The 19,875-nt window shown below is 38.7% G+C and overlaps 1 protein-coding gene across 2 annotated transcripts in view; it reads right to left on the bottom strand.

The window, feature by feature from the left end:
- TRIO (trio Rho guanine nucleotide exchange factor) overlaps positions 1–19,875 on the bottom strand; it is a 304,905-nt gene that overhangs the window by 32,478 nt on the left and 252,552 nt on the right. For both annotated transcript variants that reach the window (XM_070747107.1, XM_070747108.1), the window contains exons 35-41: positions 14,814–15,106; positions 13,176–13,346; positions 10,313–10,408; positions 9,769–9,917; positions 7,828–7,894; positions 5,534–5,637; positions 2,291–2,360 (exon numbers count right to left, since the gene is read on the bottom strand). In XM_070747107.1, the coding sequence (XP_070603208.1) occupies positions 2,291–2,360; positions 5,534–5,637; positions 7,828–7,894; positions 9,769–9,917; positions 10,313–10,408; positions 13,176–13,346; positions 14,814–15,106 (950 nt within the window). The remainder of the gene's footprint in view (positions 1–2,290; positions 2,361–5,533; positions 5,638–7,827; positions 7,895–9,768; positions 9,918–10,312; positions 10,409–13,175; positions 13,347–14,813; positions 15,107–19,875) is intronic.

Here is a 19,875-nt window from a genome sequence, read left to right as displayed (position 1 = left end):
TCAGCTAAAGATTGCTATTGTCTGCTAACTAAATGACTGTTACAAACACACTCTAATTTCCAGACAATGCACGCTGAGTAAGCTTTAAATTGCACTGCTTTTAAATTGCTTTTAAATTGCAAACAGGTCTGACAGCAAAGAAAGACATATATACATATTTTTTTAAAAATCTCCCCAGAAAAGATGAAATTGTGTTAAATAGATACTAATAGTTAGTCCTTGACTCATGATTACAATTGGGATGGAAATTTCAGACATTGAGCAAAGCACTCATTAAGTGATATCATAGGCTGTTAAGTCCCAGGTATCTTTTTTTTGGGGGGGGGGTGTCTTGACAACCTGGGAGGGATACATGTGTTTCTCTCCACTCTCTCCAATAACAAATTGAAAATCCTCTGCCAAAATTTAAGCAGGATTTTAAGCTACCCCCGTCTCCCCCCCATCCAGCAGAGACACAGTGTACAGCTCTTCCCCATCCCCGAGAGACTCCTCCTCCTTACCATGCTGTCTCCCCACTCAGCTGAGAAGCCTGCTTAGATTTCAGCTTTCTCTCATCTCTGGAGCCCAGACAAAAAAACTACCTATCCACAGATTTCAGTCCTATGCCTGCTTGGAATACTGAAATCTAAACAGGCACAAAGCTAAAATTCTTTGGCAGGCAGCTTTTTCAACCAGCTCCGAAAGGTGAGAAGGAGTCTTCTTGGCAGTAGACAGTTTTATCCATCCCTGGAGGATATCTTCCTCCAACTTCTCTGCAATAAATAGAATTACTAGGTAGTTGGGTCTCAAATCAGATGTTGAAGAGGTTAAGGTTAATTATTGGAGCTCAGGGGCAAGACTTCAGTAATGGCCTCCCCCTTAGGAAATAGTTTTAGGTGCTTTACAGGTTTAATCATACAGATTAATTACAATCTAACTGTATGACTTTTTGCAAGATATGAGATTGGATACTGGTTCTATACACAATGTTTATTTTTTATTAAATGTGTTGCATTTTACCATACTCTGCTAGATGTCCAGAAAGGAAGCTTGAAAGTTCATTTTCAGTATAAAGAATAATTAGCAACTTTTTTTGTTTTGTAGGTTTTGGATTACTACAATTCAAAAATGCCTATCAATTTTAAATTTTTTTACTCCTAATTTTTGATTGCCCATATTATTCTCTGCTAAGATTCAAAAGCTGTGAAAAGCTATGGCAGTTTCTAAAAGATCACTTATGAATCATGAGGATCTTGAATCCCTAACGTTTTTCAAGTTTTTCATGCCCTGCCACTTTCACTTAAAAGCCAAGAAAAAATAAAAGAAGCAAAAGAAGATTATACCATTAAGCAGTAAAAAGGATTTTATTTTGAATATGAACAAAGAGGGCAATATGTGGGTGACTGGTTAAAAAGATAACCTATAAATGATAAAAAATAGCCCTAATATCCAAAATAACAGAGTTGGAAAGGACCTTGGAGGTCCTGTAGTCCAACCCCCTACACAGGTACTTCAGACAAATGGTTGTTCAATTTCTTCTTAAAAACTTCCAGTGTTGGAGCATTCACAACTTCTGGAGACAAGCTGTTCCATTGATTAATTGTTCTAACTGTTAGTTCTAGATTGCTTTCTCTATTGTTTCCATCCATTGCTTCTTTTCCTTACTTCAGGTACTTTGGAAAAAAGGTTGACTCTCCCTTCTTTGTGGCAGCTCTGTAGATACTGGAACACTGATTTCACGTCACCCCTACTCAGGGGTGAAATTCAGCAGATTTTGACAGGTTCTGGAGAACCGATAGCAGAAATTTTGAGTAGTTCGTAGAATGGGAAAATACCACCTCTGGCTAGCCCCAGGAGTGGGGAGGGAATGGAGATTCTGCAATATCCTTCCCCTGCCATGACCACCAAGCCATGTCCATAGAACTGGTAGGGAAAAAAAATTGAATTTCATCCCTACCCCTAGTCCTTCTTTTCATTAAACGAGTCATATCCAATTCCAGCAATATGTTTATATGTTTTAGCCTCCAGTCCCCTAATCATCTTTGTTGCTTTTCTGCTTAGTTTATAACATTTTATAAATTGTCATTCTTATGTTAACCAGGTTTTACTCAGTATATTCCCTTCCTCCATTCAAGTGTTGTTCGAAATACTGAATCCAGATATTTAAAATGTTTGTATTCCTCTTTTGGATGTCATATATATTCACATATACGCAAAGATACATATTTGTGCTGCCGAATTGTTTTTTGTTTACTCTGCATTTTAAAAAAGGTTATGTAAATAAAAATGCAAACTTGGTATTTAGACTTACATGTTTAACAAAAAGTGATCCTAATTTTTCTGGATCTTCAAGGCACTTCTCTAATTCTCCTAAAAAGAAACTGCAGAGGGGGAAAAAACTTGTTATTTGTTTACTTAAATAGGGCAAGAGGTAAATTCGAAATAGATTAATTATATTTGCCCCATTGAATAATATCAACTGCTACAATGAAGACATGTGGAGAATACATCTGAGAGACCCTGCATGGAGTTGATTAAACAGCAATTTTTCTACATAAGATGCTCCGTGAGAAACTGGGTTATATCAAATCCTAACCTCTAAACCTTAATAAAAAGAAACTGAACCATTCTCTTTAATCAGCATGCTAAGAGGAAATATTACCTTCAATAAATAATGTCTCAAGGGCTTGTACTAAAAGCTAACAACTGGATCTAGCCCAAGTCCTATCTATTAAGGAGTTATCATCACTCATTCATAGACATATTAAAAGGGAAGGGAGAGACAGGTGGCCACTTTGAGATCTAATAATAATTGCAATAAAGTTCTTTCACATATAGATTCTTCAGACAGCCAAATCCCTTGTGAAATGCCTTTTGAGTATGATTAGTTCATCAGACAATTATTTTCATCTGTAGACTTTTCAATATCTCTCATATATTCAGCCCAGGGGCCAAATGCTATCTGAGTCTCAAAATAGCAATGTTATCTATGGAAGACTTTTTGAGTTATAAAATGGAAGGACTTACATTTTCAGCTAAATCTGTCAGAGATTAATAAAGGTTCCTCCCCATAGCTAAAAGAAATGTTACTTTATATCCAAAGGTTTTGACCAGTCCACATAAGTAGGTTATAAGGAACAATAGTTAGCTATTTAAGCATAATCCTGATACATATAGGTGGAAATAGAATATCATGCAAATGTTCATTTACTTCAGTAATGCAACTTAAAGGGTGAAATGTAATATATGAGAGATACTCATAATATGAAAAGAAAGATAGTTCAAGCTGTGATTTGTCATAATTTTGATTTATGGGCTAGAGCTCATAAAAATTCCAAATCCTACTTTTTGGACCATTTTGGGCCATTTCATGCTTCTTTCTGCATGGGGATACTGATTTCAATTTTCCAGCAGGACTTGGCACCTGTCCACAATGCCAAAAGTACTTCAATGACCATGGGATTACTGTGCTTGATTGGCCAGCAAACTCATCTGATCAAAAGCCCATAGAGAATCTATGGGGAATTGCTGAGATAAAGATGAGAGACATGAGATCGAACAATGAAGAAGCGCTGAAGGCCGCTATTGAAGCATTCTCGTCTGCCATAATACCTCAGCAGTGCCATAGGCTGATAGCTTCAATGCCACACCACATTGAGGCAGTGATTGCTGCAACAGAGTCCCAAACTAAGTACTGAGTACACATTAATGCTTATACTTTTCAGAGGTCCGATATTGTTCTATGTGCAATCTTTGTTTTATTGACTGTATGTAATATTTTAATTTTCTGAGATGGTGGATTTTGGGTTTTCATGGAGCTGTACCCAGAGGGGGGCTTCTGGCAGGACGGCGTGGAACACTGTTCCACCAGTGAAAATGGAGTTGCGTGCGTATCTCCATCGCCACCCACCGTGCATGCGATATTCAGCTTCTGCGCATATGCAGAAGCCAAATCTCGCCGCCCCAGCCAGCAGTGACAGCACCCACTACTAGGTGGGACCAGAGAGCACAGCACTCATCCGGCAGATGTGGGGTGCCTCTGCTGCTGCGGCCGTTTGGAGAGGAGTCTCGAGCCGCCCGGCTCAGCACTGGTTCAGCTAGGAGATGCGCCTGCTGCCCCACTGCAGCCAGAGTGGGACTGGGGTGGTTGGAGCAGGCAGAGAACCGGGCGCGTCTCCTAGCTGAGCCAGGGCAAGACGCAGCTCAGAGGTGGCTGCCAGCAGAAAAAAATGCTCCTGAGAGGGCCTGATGAACGGGCGTGGTGGGCAGCGGTCACCTATCCGAGCTGCTTCTTGTGCTGGCTCAGCAGGAGACGCGCCCGGTGCTCTGCCTTCTCGAGCCCTGTGGCTGCCGGCAAAGGAGCTCCGTTTAGTCCCGTGGGGGAGCTGCCAGAAGGAAGAAATCTAGGACTAAATGGGGTGCCTTTGCAGGCAGCCATGGGGCTGGGTTCCTGCTTGGTGGCAGTGGTCCATCCCACCTGGGAGTTGCCAGAGGGAATAAATCCTTTCTTTCCTGCAGGATTTTTTCCTGCTGGTAGCTCCTGGGCGGAGCGGCTTTGGCCATGACAGCGCATACGCAGGAAATTGAAGGGCGTATTCATGCGCACTCGCTCTCAACCCCGCGCACCCCTCCCGAGCGTTCCAGTAGGGCTGCAAACGGCTGCCCTTTACTGGCTGTACCCCATAATCATCACAATTATGACAAATCATGGCTTGAACTATCTTGCCTTACATGTTATGAGTATCTCTCATATATTAAGTTTTACCTTTTAAGTTGCATTACTGAAATGAACAAATGAACAAATAAATGAACATTTGCACAATATTCTCATTTCACCTGTACATGTACTTGAAGTACATGTACTTCAACTCCCAATATATGCCAGCTAGCTTACGATTACTGACAATTTTGGGACTTGAAAGTCTAGACAGTTAGGGAGTTATACTAATAACCAGCTTGTGTAATCTACATCTCCATGTTAATCTTGATCTGCAAAGAGGAGTCTGCTCTTGGGTCAGGAAAAGTCATGCCAAGTGCAGAGTCTTTCTTCTGAATATCAATTTACTGAAAATAAACAATTGTGCTCCTTTTGTTAATGAATGTCTAACTGACAATCTCAATTTTCTTTGTTTTATTATTTTCTAGAATAGGTTAAATCACACATCAAAATAAAGTGTTGGTTCTATGGATTGCAGAATAAATAATGGTGGATGACATTTCCTTGTATCTCTTCCAAATTATATCATAGCAAGTTTTGGATGGGGGGGAGTGAAGGAGTACCAATACTTTTGGCTGCATTTGATTAGTACTTTGTGGAACTTTACAAATTTAAAAATGTAATTACTGTGACATACTGGCTATCTGCAATTAAATTTGGACTCAGTTTTGATGAAACAACAACTTATCAAATAAAGAAGACACTTCTTTATCTTTATCATCTTTAAAGCCCATCCAGATATTTTTTCCAACATGCTATCTTGTAATGTTTTGAGTTAATTTACTCATCTCTTCAGTGACAGTATAAAATTTACTCAAAAATAAAAACTATACATACTCTCTGTGCCAGTCATATATTTGATGAATGTTGCCAAACACAATTTTGTCTTTTCCTTTCATGTCATCAGGAACACCATCTTCTTTCATGAGTGCCATATAACCCTAAAATAAATTAGCAACAAGGGCTCTGTTATTTATCTGCAGCTGTGCTTAAATTTAGGCTGATGCACTATCCCATTCTCTGTTCGGAGATGTGTGCTTAAACTTTACAAAAATGTTTGCCATTTCTTACTAGAAAAATGATGCATGGCAATCTTATGTAAGTTATTTGTTGTGGAATGTTGTCGTGCTGGATATGAAAGTTCATCTTATCTAAGCCTTTTATCAAGCTGGTGACATTTTAAACCTACAGTTTGCAAATTTCCTAGCTGGCATGAATAAAAGCAATAATTCTAATATGCACAAGGTAAACAACCAGAAATGGTGGTCTGCCCACAGCGCATATTTATGATGCATCCATTCATTTAAGCAAAAACAACAACAACGATTTGCCCAAATAGTTAAAAAAGAAATTATAACCCTTTTCCATAATGGCAAAATATATGGTTCTAACAAGGCTTCAACTTCCATATGTAATATTATCAGTTTGGGTGCTTTACCTATAATGTTAGAAATGAACAAATTCAGCAAAAAAACTGGAACAAATGTCAGGGGGAAAAATCAAACTAAAATATTCATTTAGACATAAAAGCAGTATAAATACACACATCTATTCTGGATTGCCATGGAAAGCTTATGTTATATGTTCACAATGAAAATTAGAGAGGTAAATTTATTTCAGTTCTTAGTTGAATCTATTTCTTATCTACAAGGTAGTCCTTGATTTAGTGACTGTTTGAAGTTACAACAGCACTGAAAAAGTATCTTATGACTGTTTTTCACACTTACAACCATTGCAGCATCTCCATGGTCACGGTATCAAAATTCAACTGCCTCATATTTATGACAGTTGCAGTGTCTTGGGGTCATGTGTTCAACCTTTTGCAAGCTTCTGACAAACGAAGTTAATGGAGAAGCCAGATTCACTTAACAACGGTGTTACTAATTTAACAAATATTTTGATTCACTTAACAACTGTGGCAAGAAAGGTAGCAAAACTGGGCAAAACGCTCAACAATGTCTCATTAGCAACAGAAATTGTGGGCTCAATTGTGGTTGTAAGTTAAGGACTACCTGTATATACTACATTATAGTATATTATAGCCTAATATCACTGACGCACTGAGCAATACTGATTACATCAAAAATTTAACAGTGAGTATCAATAAAATAATAAAATTGGTAAATATATTAATATAATTAAATTCAAGAAAACTCTATTTCAACTTTTAAACTTGTTACTTCTTTCAAGGTTTCTTGTATTTATTAACATACACAACAATTAAAATATGCTTCAGCTGTCCATTCTAAAACAGTAAGGCTGTCAGTTATTCCATTGCCTATATTCCTACACAAGGATTCAACTTATCTTATTGAAGGATTCCTTAACTACAAATATTACTGGACATCAACCCAGTTCTAAACACTCAACCTTATTTTGCCACAGAGTCAATAAAAAGCATGCAATGCTAGTTTTGGGGAGGAATGGAAATTAATTATTGCCAAGTTTTGAAATTTACATGTCTAGATATACAGTATATAAACAGTTACACTGACAGTTAGTAGCAATTCCTTTTGAAATATTATGGTTAGCACTCCAAGAACATCAGAAAATTCAGCAACTGCACATTTTAACTGATTTTATTTTTAACCAAAAGGACCAGTGTACTTGATTAAAAATAAATAAAAATAGTGTTCTTAACGCATAGACAGTCCTCGACTTAGGGCCACAATTGAGCCCAAAAGTTCTGTTGTGAAGTGAGACATTTATTAAGTGAGTTTTGCCCCATTTTACAACTTTTCTGGCCAGTTGTTAAGTGAATCACTGCAGTTAATAAGTTAGTACCACAGTTGTTAATGAATGTGGCTCCCTTATTGATTTTGCTTGTCAGAAGGTCTCAAAAGGAGGTCACATAACCCTGGGACACAGCAAAGGTCATAAATATGAACCAGTTGCCAAGCATCTGAATATTTATCACATGATGCTGCAAAGATTGTACCTGTGAAAAATGGTCATAAGTCACATTTTTCAGCGCCGTTGTAACTTTGAATCAACTGTTTTAAGTCAAAAACTACCTGTATTGCTGATGATATCTTCTAAAGATGATTGGATTGAGAGGAATGGTAAATTCATGCTTCTGATTTGATTGATAAAAATTAAAACCAATCTGCTTAGATAAAGATGAAACATACCTCTACGACATAGCCAAGATCTCTCACATAATCTCGTTCTGTCTCCACTAATTCTTGTAGGACATACCTGTAATATGGCAGAGAAATGAATTTATCCCAATTTATTAGTTTATGAATGGTCAAATACAAATAACAGCAGAATACTCTATATAGCTGGTTCACAATTTAAACTATTAACTAATAAATTAAGAACTATTTATAACTAGAGGTAAGATATATTTTTGAAGACTTTAAGGGAAAACTATCTGGTTGTTATAAGAAATTATTAAAATGACCTTCCATAGATATGTCTGGCTCCCATCCTGATGACATTGCTGGCTATTCTCTCATACTTCGGGTAAGAGTCACACTTGATATAATTGGTCCTTAATCTATGGCCATTCTATTCCCTCTAAATTTGTTGGAAATAAAACTGGTTTTCCCAGAAAGAAGATACTTGGCTGTAGTTGCTGCAATGAAGACTAGGAAGATTTCAGTACAATATCAGGAATGTGTAGTTAAAGAAGAAAAAAATGTGAATAAGCAGCAAGATATTCCTAAATGTAACTGCTTCCCACCAAAAAAAATTCACTTTGATAATATATAAAAACTGCTATGCGCAGTGGATTTTATGTATTACATTTATTTCACAAGTAGATATATTATATATTCTTGATCCTTCCTGTTATCATTTGAGTGAAACTGAAAAATACTAAAAGCTAAACATAAAAATTTGAGAATATAAACTGTAAGATCCAAACCTGTCTAAGGGAGTTCTGCTTTAGTTCTTCAATTGGTGATGCTATTTCCATTATTTATTAGAGGGCTATAAACCACTCTGAAGAGGCATACAGTGTTCCCTCGATTTTCACGGGTTTGAACTTCGCGAAAAGTCTATACCACGGTTTTTCAAAAATATTAATTAAAAAATACTTTGCAGTTTTTTCCCCTATACCACGGTTTTTCCCCGCCCGATGATATCATATGTCATCACCAAACTTTTATCCACCTTTAATAAATATTTTTTAAAATAAATTTTAATAAAGAAACATAGTGAATAATAATCTAAATGGTTGCTAAGAGAATGGGAAATTGCAATTTAGGGGTTTAAAGTGTTAAGGGATGGCTTGTGATACTGTTCATAGCAAAAAATAGTGTATTTACTTCCGCATCTCTACTTCGCGGAAATTCAACTTTCGCGGGCGGTCTCAGAATGCATCCCCCACAAAAATCGAGGGAACACTGTATATCTAAGTCAGGGGTGGGTTCTACCTTACCTCACTGTGGATTTGCTTGGCTGCATCTCATGAGTGCATGAGCAGCAGCAGCCCCCCCCCCCAACAAGAATATCAGTTTCTGTGCATTTGCCGAAGAAAAAAAAACCTGGAAAAAAATTCTATCCCCCAAAATATATTTTTAAAAAATCCAGGAAAAATTCCAAAAAATAAATAAATGGTGGTGCCCATGGATTGGCACTGACTGAACTGGTTCAGTAACGTCATCGTGACGTCCCCAATAGATCACTACCGGTTCAGACAAACTGGTCAGAACCAGGAAAAACCCACCTCTGGTCTCTATCGCTATTAATGTGTAGAGTTATTTATCATACATGAAAGGACAATTTTAATGATAAAATTTCTATTTTGATATATGCAATCTTGATTCACCAGATATAGGCTGGAGCAAATACCTTAAAAATCAATCGATCGATCTCTTTGCTATTAATGTGTAGTGTTATTTATCATACATGAAAGGACAATTTTAATGGTAAAATTTCTATTTTGATATATGCAATCTTGATTCACCAGATATAGGCTGGAGCAAATACCTTAAAAATCAATCGATCAATCTCTTTGCTATCCTTTTGAAAGCGTTAAAAAAAGTCTGATCATGTATAATAAAAGAAACTAAAAATATGGCAAAAAATGACAGACTTTGAAGAAATTTATAGTCTAGTCTTACTGTCGCCTCTTTAAAGAACTGGACTTCCGTTCTTCCATCTCGTCAATGGGTGATGAGGAAGAGAGAAGTGAGTTGTCAGAAGGATTGAATGATGGACTGCTACTGTCACCCTGGTCTACCATCAATGAACTTGGGCGATCTTCTAGAGCCTAAGACCAAGTTGAAGCACAGTTATTATTTCCTTTACATTGCATACATTGCAAATGTAATAGTAGCTGGATGACACATAACATTTAACTATCAATAACATGTAGCCTATCATTATTTTAACAAATATGCTACTTTCCTTTTCACTATTATATAAACTTAAAAAATTACTCCAAGGGGATTATAAACCTTTCCCTCTAAATTTATTTTTCCAAGGGCTATTTGGATAGCTGTAGTTAAAAAAAAAACTAATGTTGGATAACACAATTTTATTTAGATCAAGTAAGATTCTCATAGTCTTTTAATTAATATTACACAACATACAACATAAGCAAGCAAGTCTGACCTATCTACAAGATGCCACTAAACAAACAAACAAACAAAAAAGAACACTTACCATTTTGCTCTTTACAAGTTCTTCTATGGCACTGACAAGCTCTGCTGCACTTGGGGTTTCTGAGCTGGTAGGACGTACCAATAAACGAGAAGATGTCTACAGAATGCAATTAAGATTGAAATGGGGAGATAAAGGGAGAAAACCAGTTTATTAAAAAAATATTTTAATATCTTTGAAATGAATAGTTCACATTTACTTCAAAGAAGCAGAGTTTGTGATAAGAAAATCCTGTTACTTATAAAGGTTATACTCTCTGTATCTTTCATCTGTTTGTCCTACTTGATTACCATTTGGCAATGGTAATGTACAATTGGTCTATGAGGAATCTTTTAATCTTTCTGTATTATTTATTTCCTCATCCCCCCATCATAAACATGAAACAGAAGTCTGGCAGATCTCTAACTTCAAAAATTATGGGATTTTAATTTCTGGCTGCAAATAATGAGAAATGGTATGGCCAGAGGAAGCTTTTAGGAAGAGATTTGAGGGGTTAGTAAATAAGCAAGTCTGATTGCAGACTGCATGTAAGTAATATAAGGTTCACTTCATAATGAAAGCAAAGCACAAATGTCCCACGGGCCAAATATTTTATGCTTTTTTCACTACTATACAAAAATTTTTAAATTAATCAAGAATTTCAGAATATGGAATGTGCATTTTTATCTTTGTAAGACTGGCTGTCCCTAAATAAATTTTAATGTGCATTAAACACATGCCAAATCAAACAGAACAAAAAAGCAACATTATGCTAAATAAAGGTGATTTTAAGAAGAAAAAAGAATAATCAAAGAAAAAAATTGCATAGCAAGTATTTTGGCAATTGTTATAAAAAGTAATTTATAAAGCACTGCTAAACAGATTGATTATAGACAATGCAAATGTCTTCCAATAACTATAGTCTTCATTTGTTGAGACACAAATTAACATAGATTGACAGACTTGTGTATGTTAGGACACTCCATTTACCTGGTGTAATATATGCAATAATATGCTGATTGACAAACTAGTCTATCATTTTTGGAGATTTTGGTTTGCTTCAACAAAAGCATACTTAGAATAAAATTGAGCTTTTATGTTCTTGGGTGTACAGACTGATCAGTATATCCTCATAGCTAATATAGAAAGCAATAATGTATATAAAAAATGGAGTGGAAACAAATGTTTAAAATGGTTGTATCAAAGGAAAAGAATGATGAAAACAAGATAAAAAATGTAGTAAGAATGTAAAATGGCAGTGGTCCAGATTTAGGCATATTCAATAATATTAAAATCTGAATGTAGTTTGCTTATGGAGTGGTTGTCTGACTTGGTTAGCATCTCTGCCTGAAGACTGAAATAATGTTTTCCTTATGTAAAGAGAAGGGTAGTAAAAATGAATGCAAAATCTACAGGAATTTTAGTTTGTTATATGTGCTAGGGAAGGTTATTTAGCAGAATTCTGATTGAAATAATACTAGAAGCAAAAGTAAACAAAACCTAGCAACTATTGTCTGGTTTTACACTGGCAAGTATATGCAGTATATACATTTTTGCTCTTCAGTTAGTATCTGAGAAATGTGCAATTGTGAAAAGAAAACATATACATTTGTTGATTTGAGAGGGCATGTGATAAAGTACTATTAACCCATGAAAACAGAAATGTCTCCTTTACAAAAGTGACCAATATTAACTTACTGGAAGACCTATACTTCCCCCCCCCCCCCACTTTTTTCATGGAAGGTATTTGCAATATAAAATTAATCTTTAGAGTGGAAGTGTTAAAATACTGCTTCCCTCCTTGTATGTTCATGTATACTAAAATTAGAACTCTGCTGTACACACCGATATTAATAGTATGAGGGAAAAGAGATTGTGAAGGGAAAATATGTGTATCTCAGAGTGGATCCTAAGCTCCATGTGGAAGATATAAAAGACAAAGGTTAAAATCATTCCTAATATTTCACATTTCAGCTGAGTTCCTTGTGAAAAATGTCTGTACGGTGTATACTGTATGTCTGTGAAACACCTGGCACAACTGCATGTAGGAAGCATTATTCATCTCAGAGAAGAGTATGGATGAACTCTTTGTCAAATAGGGCTTATTCTACACACTTGCAGCTACTGTAGCAAGATCTGAATCTGAGCCAAAAAATATTTGATTTTTCTAAATAAGCTAACTAAGAGCAGAAAGGATTTTAAGCCTTAGGGACTTTTTATTAATGTCTAAGAACACTGTACTGCAGATTCTGTCATCATTCTGTATATCACAAGAGTCTTTTTCAGCGGATATGCAGGAAATCCCCTCCGCCATCAAGGATGTGGTTACCTTAGCAATGATTAACATCCATAAGAGAAACCCACAAGAGTTCCAAAACGCAAAGAAGGAAATAAAACCGCATATACTCAACTGTTAAAAATGTCTGGCTTTTTGAAAATGATGGCACATTGCCAAGAGAATAGACAACCCAGGAGCTCACATTGTAAAATTCATTCTCAGTACAATGAAAACTCATTTTAACAAACCAATTAAGGCAAGAGGTATTTGTTATTCACAAGTATATATTAAGTACAAATGCATGTTTTTGAACTGCATGCAACTCCACTATATCAAAATCCACTTAAAAGAGTATATGGAAACTTCAGCTGGTGTGTATTAATATTAAAACTAGAATAAAGAATGCATAACAGCTGAATTAAAGGAAATGCTTATGTAAATCAGCTTAAGTTGCATAGTATCTGCAAAATACCTTGTCCAGTATTTTATCACCATAGAAAACTGGGATCTAGGTATGATCCTGTTGGCATGACAATAGGCCATGACCACTGAGAACCAATTATTCTCCCACCCTATGCTGCCAGAGAAAATCTGTCCAACCCATTTCACCTTATCATCTTGTGAGTCTGGTTGAAGCAGACTATGTTGTTGGATTGCCATTGGAGGGGGAAGTGGCACAGCATCAGGTCCTTCTTCACCTTCTTCTTCTCCACAGCTCTGCATGCCAGATGAAGATGATTTGGAAAGGGTGCCACTACTCAAGCCTTCGTTGCGACCTCTCTGCAAAGGGAATCATATTCATACTTATTGGTTAGATGGTGCTCAATGATGTATAAAGTGCTTGATATCTTTATATTGGAAATATCTCAATAAAAATGGCCAGAATTCCTGAAACTTAGCACCTTTTTAGTTTGTCAAACCTCTACATTCTTCTATATTGTACTGAATTCAAGTTTTAAAATTACTGATCTTTCTAATACTTTAATACCCTTAAGGAAAGTTTATTTGTGGCCTTTTTTAACAAAACAAAACCTGTCAAATTTTACTTTAACTGGCAAGGAAGCATATCAGCCTGATTCCTACTTAGTACTAAGTCAGAATTTTTAAAATTATTATCAATTCAACAATTGGTATTATTACATCTTGATGTTATATCAGAACTAGCAATTTTCAATAAAGCATTTTCACATAATCTTTAGCAGAACTATGTTGCAGAACTCAAGCAAAACATTTTTACTTAATGGAGGGTGAGGAAAATGACCTTGACAGATACTGTATATTCAGGAACCACTGCATAGTAAAATAGGCTGATACTTTTTCAAAATTCAGAATGAGATAACATTTGGAAGGGTCTTAGGCCAATGTCTCCCTGATTCATTGCAGTATAATGAGTATTTAGCACAATTAGGTTTGCAAGATTCTGCCTATGTGATTTTGCATTAATTTATGATTTGTGTATTTTGTGGGTGTCTTTTGTTCTTGATCTAGAATCGCACTGTTTGAATTGGCCAGCCACATACATGTAAACAAGCATGCATAAATATTTTATTGTCACCTGGGCCAAGTAGTGGTCTTCTCAGATACTAGAGCTGGAAGACCGCTATGAAATATATAGAAACAAGTAGCTTAAGGGCAGTGTTGGGCGAGCCGAAGGGTTTGCAGTGTTCGGCATGCTGAACCCGAACCTGAACTTTTTAAAAAAGTTCGGGTTCGGCCAAACACCATGAAATGCTGTCCCCCGGGAGGAGAGTGGGGAATCCCATTGTGGGATTTCCCACCTCCTTTTGCTTGTGGCGCTGCAAGCAAAAGGAGTTGAGAAATCCCACGATGGGATTCCGGGGGCGGGGCTTTGATGTCACGGAGACTACTTCCTGGCCGGCCGAAACAGGGAAGAAGGAGTCTCCGTGACGTCAAAGCCCCACCCCTGGAATCCCATCGTGGGATTTCCCACCTCCTTTCGCTTGCAGTGCCGCTGCAGCTTCCTTTTCTGTGAAAATAAAATGTAAAAATGTTTATTTTTACAGAAAAGGACGCCACAGTGAACATCACGGCAAAGTTTGGGTGAGTTCGTTGAACCCGAACTTTGTTGGGTTCGCCCAATACTACTTAAGGGTTATTATTATTTTTTTTGCTATTAAAAAAGCCGATCCAGTTAATGTAATTATTTACAAGAAGGTAACAAAAATCACAATGTTAAAGACTTATTTTCAGAAAAAGGCACACAAGCAGCAACTAATGGACATCTACCTCTTCAAGGGTTTCATCTTGGGGTGTAGCCGCACTATCATCAGAGTCCTTCTGAGAACCAGTATCAGCACTTTTGCGGACTTCACGGCTCTTCTTATGTTTGTGGGCCAGTTTCTTTACATGGCCGTCTGCCTTTCCGCTGCTAAGTCGCCTCACTGGACTAGTGAGCCACTTCCTCAGGGTATTGCCTGGACGTTTAGGACCAGGAGAGCTTTGTGCACCAATCATATGGGGCTGGAGTGATGTTACTGATGCAGGAGGACTTGCATCATTGCTGGAAACTGAAAGAGAATCTGAAAAAGAGAAAAATAATGAAAATACAAGAAAGAAATAATGTATGGAGGAAAATAACTGCTTTACAAAACACTTATCTTCCTAAAGGAAGTTAAAAAAATGTATGAGTTCTCACTCTAGAAATTGTGAAACTCTATTATTTCTTGCTACAGTAGCTGTTATATAAATACTAGTTTGTATGTATATTACAATTTGATTTGATACTTTTGCCATTCTAAGGATTCCTTCATTGACGCATTAGCTAGCACCAGGCACGCTCTGGAGCATTTTTTCCTGCTGGCAGCCACCTCTCCGAGCTGCTTCTCGTGCTGGCTCAGACAGAGAATTAAAGGGTGCATGCTCTGCCTGCTCGAGCCGCCAGGGTCCCACTCTGGCTGCGGTGGGACAGCAGGTGCCTCTCCTGGCCGAGTCAGCTCAAAAAGCAGCTCAAAGTAGTGGCCGCCAGCAATCAAAATGCTCCAGGGTGGCCTGGCGGGCGTGTGTGGTGGGTGGCAGCCACCTCTCCGAGCTGCTTCTCGTGATGGCTCAACAGGAGTTGCGCCCAGCACTCTGCCTGCTCAAGACGCCCTGGTCCCATTCTGGCTGTGGTGGGGCAGCAGGCACGTCTCCTAGCTGAGCCAGCACAAGAAGCAGCTCGGAGAGGTGGCCACTGCCCACCCATCAGGCCCACCCTGTAGCATTTTTTCCTCCAGGCTGGAACTGACAGCTGCCACCGCCATATGTCGCAGGACCCAGCCCCGCGGTTGCTGGCTGGCCCCAGCAGTGGCACCCTGGTCAATCCCTCACAGGAGCCACCAGCGGGAAGAAATCCTCCAGGAAGGAGAGTAGCTCATTGGGAAGACTCTGGCAGGCAGGCAAAGCGGGAGTGACATCGTCTCCGACTAGCTGCTCTGCTTCCAGGCAGATTTCTTCCCGCTGGTGGTTCTTGGGTGGGACAGCTTCTGGCCACAATTCTGTGCATGCGCAGGAAATTAAAGGGGGTGGGGCGCACGTGTGCACGAACACACAGGGAATTAACGGGCACATGCGCGCAACCCCCCCCATTAGAGCGTTCCGTTAGGGCCATGAATGGTTGCCCTTTACTGGATATGTGCATTCTATACCCTTCCATGATAATTCTGAATACCAGCTACTCCAATCATGTTATTGGCAGAACTTCAGAAAACCATATTTCTCTCTTGCGCTCTCTCTTTTTCCCCAATGTATCATTCTTTTTAAAATCTCTTTTGCATTAGTCATGAGGAAGGGAAAACAACTGAAATAATACTTCAATAGCTTTTCATTCCATCTATTCTTTATCTTTATATGGCTGCAATTCATTTTCTTCCAAGATGACATTATATGCTAAATGGCACATTTCATGGCAAAAATGGAAAAATCTTTTGCTAAATTACAAAGCATAGTACTCCCAGCCAACATAAACAAAATTGAAAGTTACTTGTCTTAGCAAATCAAAGGTTTCACACTAGAAAGGGCACTGGATGGAGAACATGAAATTGCTATGCTATGCTATGACAATACAGCCCAATTGTTGCATGCAAACATATGAGCAAAGCATTTATATTAATATTTAATTAGGTCTGGGAAGATGTTCATTAATTATTCTCCCAGCAATAAATTAATAAACATTTATCCTTTAAAACTCTGCATTTGACTTATATATGACTAAGAACCAAGAATATTGTTCAATTTTTTAACACTATTAAATAGTGCAGACACCAGATGAGTGTTGGGGATTTTTCTATCATTTTTTCAGATTACTTAAGGATGTACTTTTGTTTAGATGGCCCATAAACCCTCCAAGGGATAATTTGCTGCTGTCTCCTCCGGTCTGAAATACAGCTCCATATGGGCCTCTGCAAATGGAGGTCAAAGTTCATAGAAAGTCCATACACATTTAAAAAAAAACCTGGAGGGAACCCAGAGTAATTAAGCTACAACAAAAACAAATAATGAAAGCTACTTTTCCAGCCAAACTAAAGATTACTGTTCATTCTCAACTTGAGAAATACGACCCTGGTTATCTGGGATTGTTGCCTTTGATTTTTTTTTTAATCAATCATGCCTTGGTTCTTGATGCTCCAAAAGCAGCTGCTTACATTTCTTGGTTGTATTCCAACTAAGTTACTTAAGATAAGACCAGAGGTTACCAAGGAGTCTATCTTTAATTATAGAACAGCATTGCAAATAAAACAGAGTTAGATTATTTTCAACCAAACGTTTGTTACTACAAAATATCACACATAAGCATTCCTTGTAAAAATTACACAATAGGCCATTCTATTCCATTAAATCAGATATAAGATCAATTTGTAATTTAAGGAAAATGTGGAAGACGTTACTAGGAATCATTATGAGGAAGCATTTTGATTTTAATTTTTCTTTATAGAAACATTTATTATTGTTTTTTTTAAAGAAAGAATGTCAGGGATCCTTCAGAAAAAAGATAGCACAATGAAGCTGCCAACCTACAAGAATTTGACAAATTATTTCAATATGATTTTCTCTCTGTGCATATATGTAGAAATTAAATGCATCTAACCCAACAAAGTATTTCAGGGTGTTATGCTATCTGATAAAACAGTCCACTTGTTACCAAAGATCTTTTACATCAGGAATAAATTACTAAAAGTAATGAGGATTGACTTTGCCATGCACAAGGCACAGGCATCCATTGCTAGCAGGTAAAAAAGGGGAAAAAATCAATTTATCAGATGAACATACTTTTCTTTATTTAGAGGGTTCCATGAAAGAAAATTAAATTTAAGCAAGGTGTACATAAAAAGCATGGCTAGCATGATACCTCAATTTAGGTACAAGACTAACTACTTCTCTCTCCCTCCCTCCCTCTCTCTGTGTATCTTCCCCTCCCTCCGAAGCAGCAAGTATCCATAATTTGTTAACTCTGATACACAAATAATACTGTTCTCTTCATGATAGAAAATAGGACCTTTATTATATATAACATATATACAGTGGTCCCTCGATCATCGCGAGGGTTCCGTTCCAGGACCCCAAGCGATGATCGATTTTTCGCGAAGTAGCGGTGCGGAAGTAAAAACACCATCTGCGCATGCGCAGATGGTGTTTTTACTTCCACTGCCGCCCGCCCTTCGCCCGCCCACCCCGTTGCTCGCGCCTGGGGACACCCTAGCTCCGCTTCCCAGCTGGGAAGTGGAGGTGGGGTGTCCCCAAGCGCGCGCGCTTTCCCCAGCAACGCGCGCTTTCCCCAGCAACACGCGCGCGCGTGGGGACACCCTAGCTCCGCTTCCCAGCTGGGAAGCGGAGCTAGGGTGTCCCCAAGCGCGCGCGCTTTCCCCAGCAACACGCGCTTTCCCCAGCAACGCGCGCGCGCGTGGGGACACCCTAGCTCTGCTTCCCAGCTGGGAAGCGGAGGTGGGGTGTCCCCAAGCGCGCGCGCTTTCCCCAGCAACGCGCGCGCGCGTGGGGACACCCTAGCTCCGCTTCCCAGCTGGGAAGCAGAGTTGGGGTGTCCCCAAGCTCGCGCGCGCCGCCCGCCCACCCACGCTGTTGCCGGCTCCGCTTCCCAGCTGGGAAGCGGCGCTGGGGTTTCCGCGCGCGTGCCGCCCGCCAGCCCACGCCGTTGCTCGCGCCGCCGCTGGGGTCTTACCGGGGCAAAAGGGGGAAGACCCAGGGAAGCCTCTGCCCGGCGGGGAAACTCCACCATCTACGCATGCGTGGAAGGGCACGCATGCGCAGATGGTGGAGTTTACTTCCGGGTTGAAAACTAGCGATATAGCCCTTTCGCGATGCTTGAGGACGCGAAACTCGAGGGTTCACTGTATTACAATATCTCTCACCTCCAAGAAAGCACATTAGAATCAGTTAAGTTTAAATCTGCTGTTTTGAATTTGCCACTATAATCATACTGTTAAAGTCCTATTTAATAAATAGGATGAATTTAATGAACAGGATCAGTAAACCTCAAAAGTATAATACAGATTACATATTTCATATAAAAAGCACTTTGAAAATTTTATTGTGTACTCTTTTGTGCAAGTACGTGCTTGTGTTTGTATGATGCTATAATTCCGGTCACAATTCAAAGTGTTGGTTATGACCTATAAAGCCTTTCATGGCATCGGACCAGAATATCTCCGAGACCGCCTTCTGCCGCACGAATCCCAGCGACCGGTTAGGTCCCACAGAGTTGGCCTTCTCCGGGTCCTGTCGACTAAACAATGTCGTTTGGCGGGACCCAGGGGTACAGCCTTCTCTGTGGCGGCCCCAACCCTGTGGAACCAGCTCCACCCGGAGATTAGAACTGTTCCCACCCTCCTTGCCTTTTGTAAACTCCTTAAAAGTCATCTCTGCCGTCAGGCTTGGGGGAATTGAGACATCTCCCCTGGGGCCTATACAGTATATGCATGGTATATTTGTGTGTATATTTGCTTTTAATAAGGGATTTTTAGTGTTTTTTAAATTATTAGATTTGTTGTACATTGTTTTATTGTTGCTGTGAGCTGCCCCGAGTTTGCGGAGAGGGGCGGCATACAAATGTAATTAATAATAATAATAATAATAATAATAATAATAATAATATATAAACAATAAGCAATTGTTGCTCCTATATATGAAGTCTGTTCAGTGGTCCTGCGTGGCTCCTAAATGTTGCATCTGAATGATACAACAGTTAAATATTGTAAGAGTTGGAAAAACGTATTGGACAGAACTCAGTCTGAAGTCATTTCCTTTCTTGTTTACATGGGAAACAGGCCACTTTCTAACTCACTCGGAACAGAGGAGT

Source organism: Erythrolamprus reginae, chromosome 3 (genome assembly GCF_031021105.1).
Source record: "Erythrolamprus reginae isolate rEryReg1 chromosome 3, rEryReg1.hap1, whole genome shotgun sequence".
Classification (NCBI taxonomy): Eukaryota; Metazoa; Chordata; class Lepidosauria; order Squamata; family Dipsadidae; genus Erythrolamprus; species Erythrolamprus reginae.
This window is presented reverse-complemented; position numbering and strand designations above follow the sequence as displayed.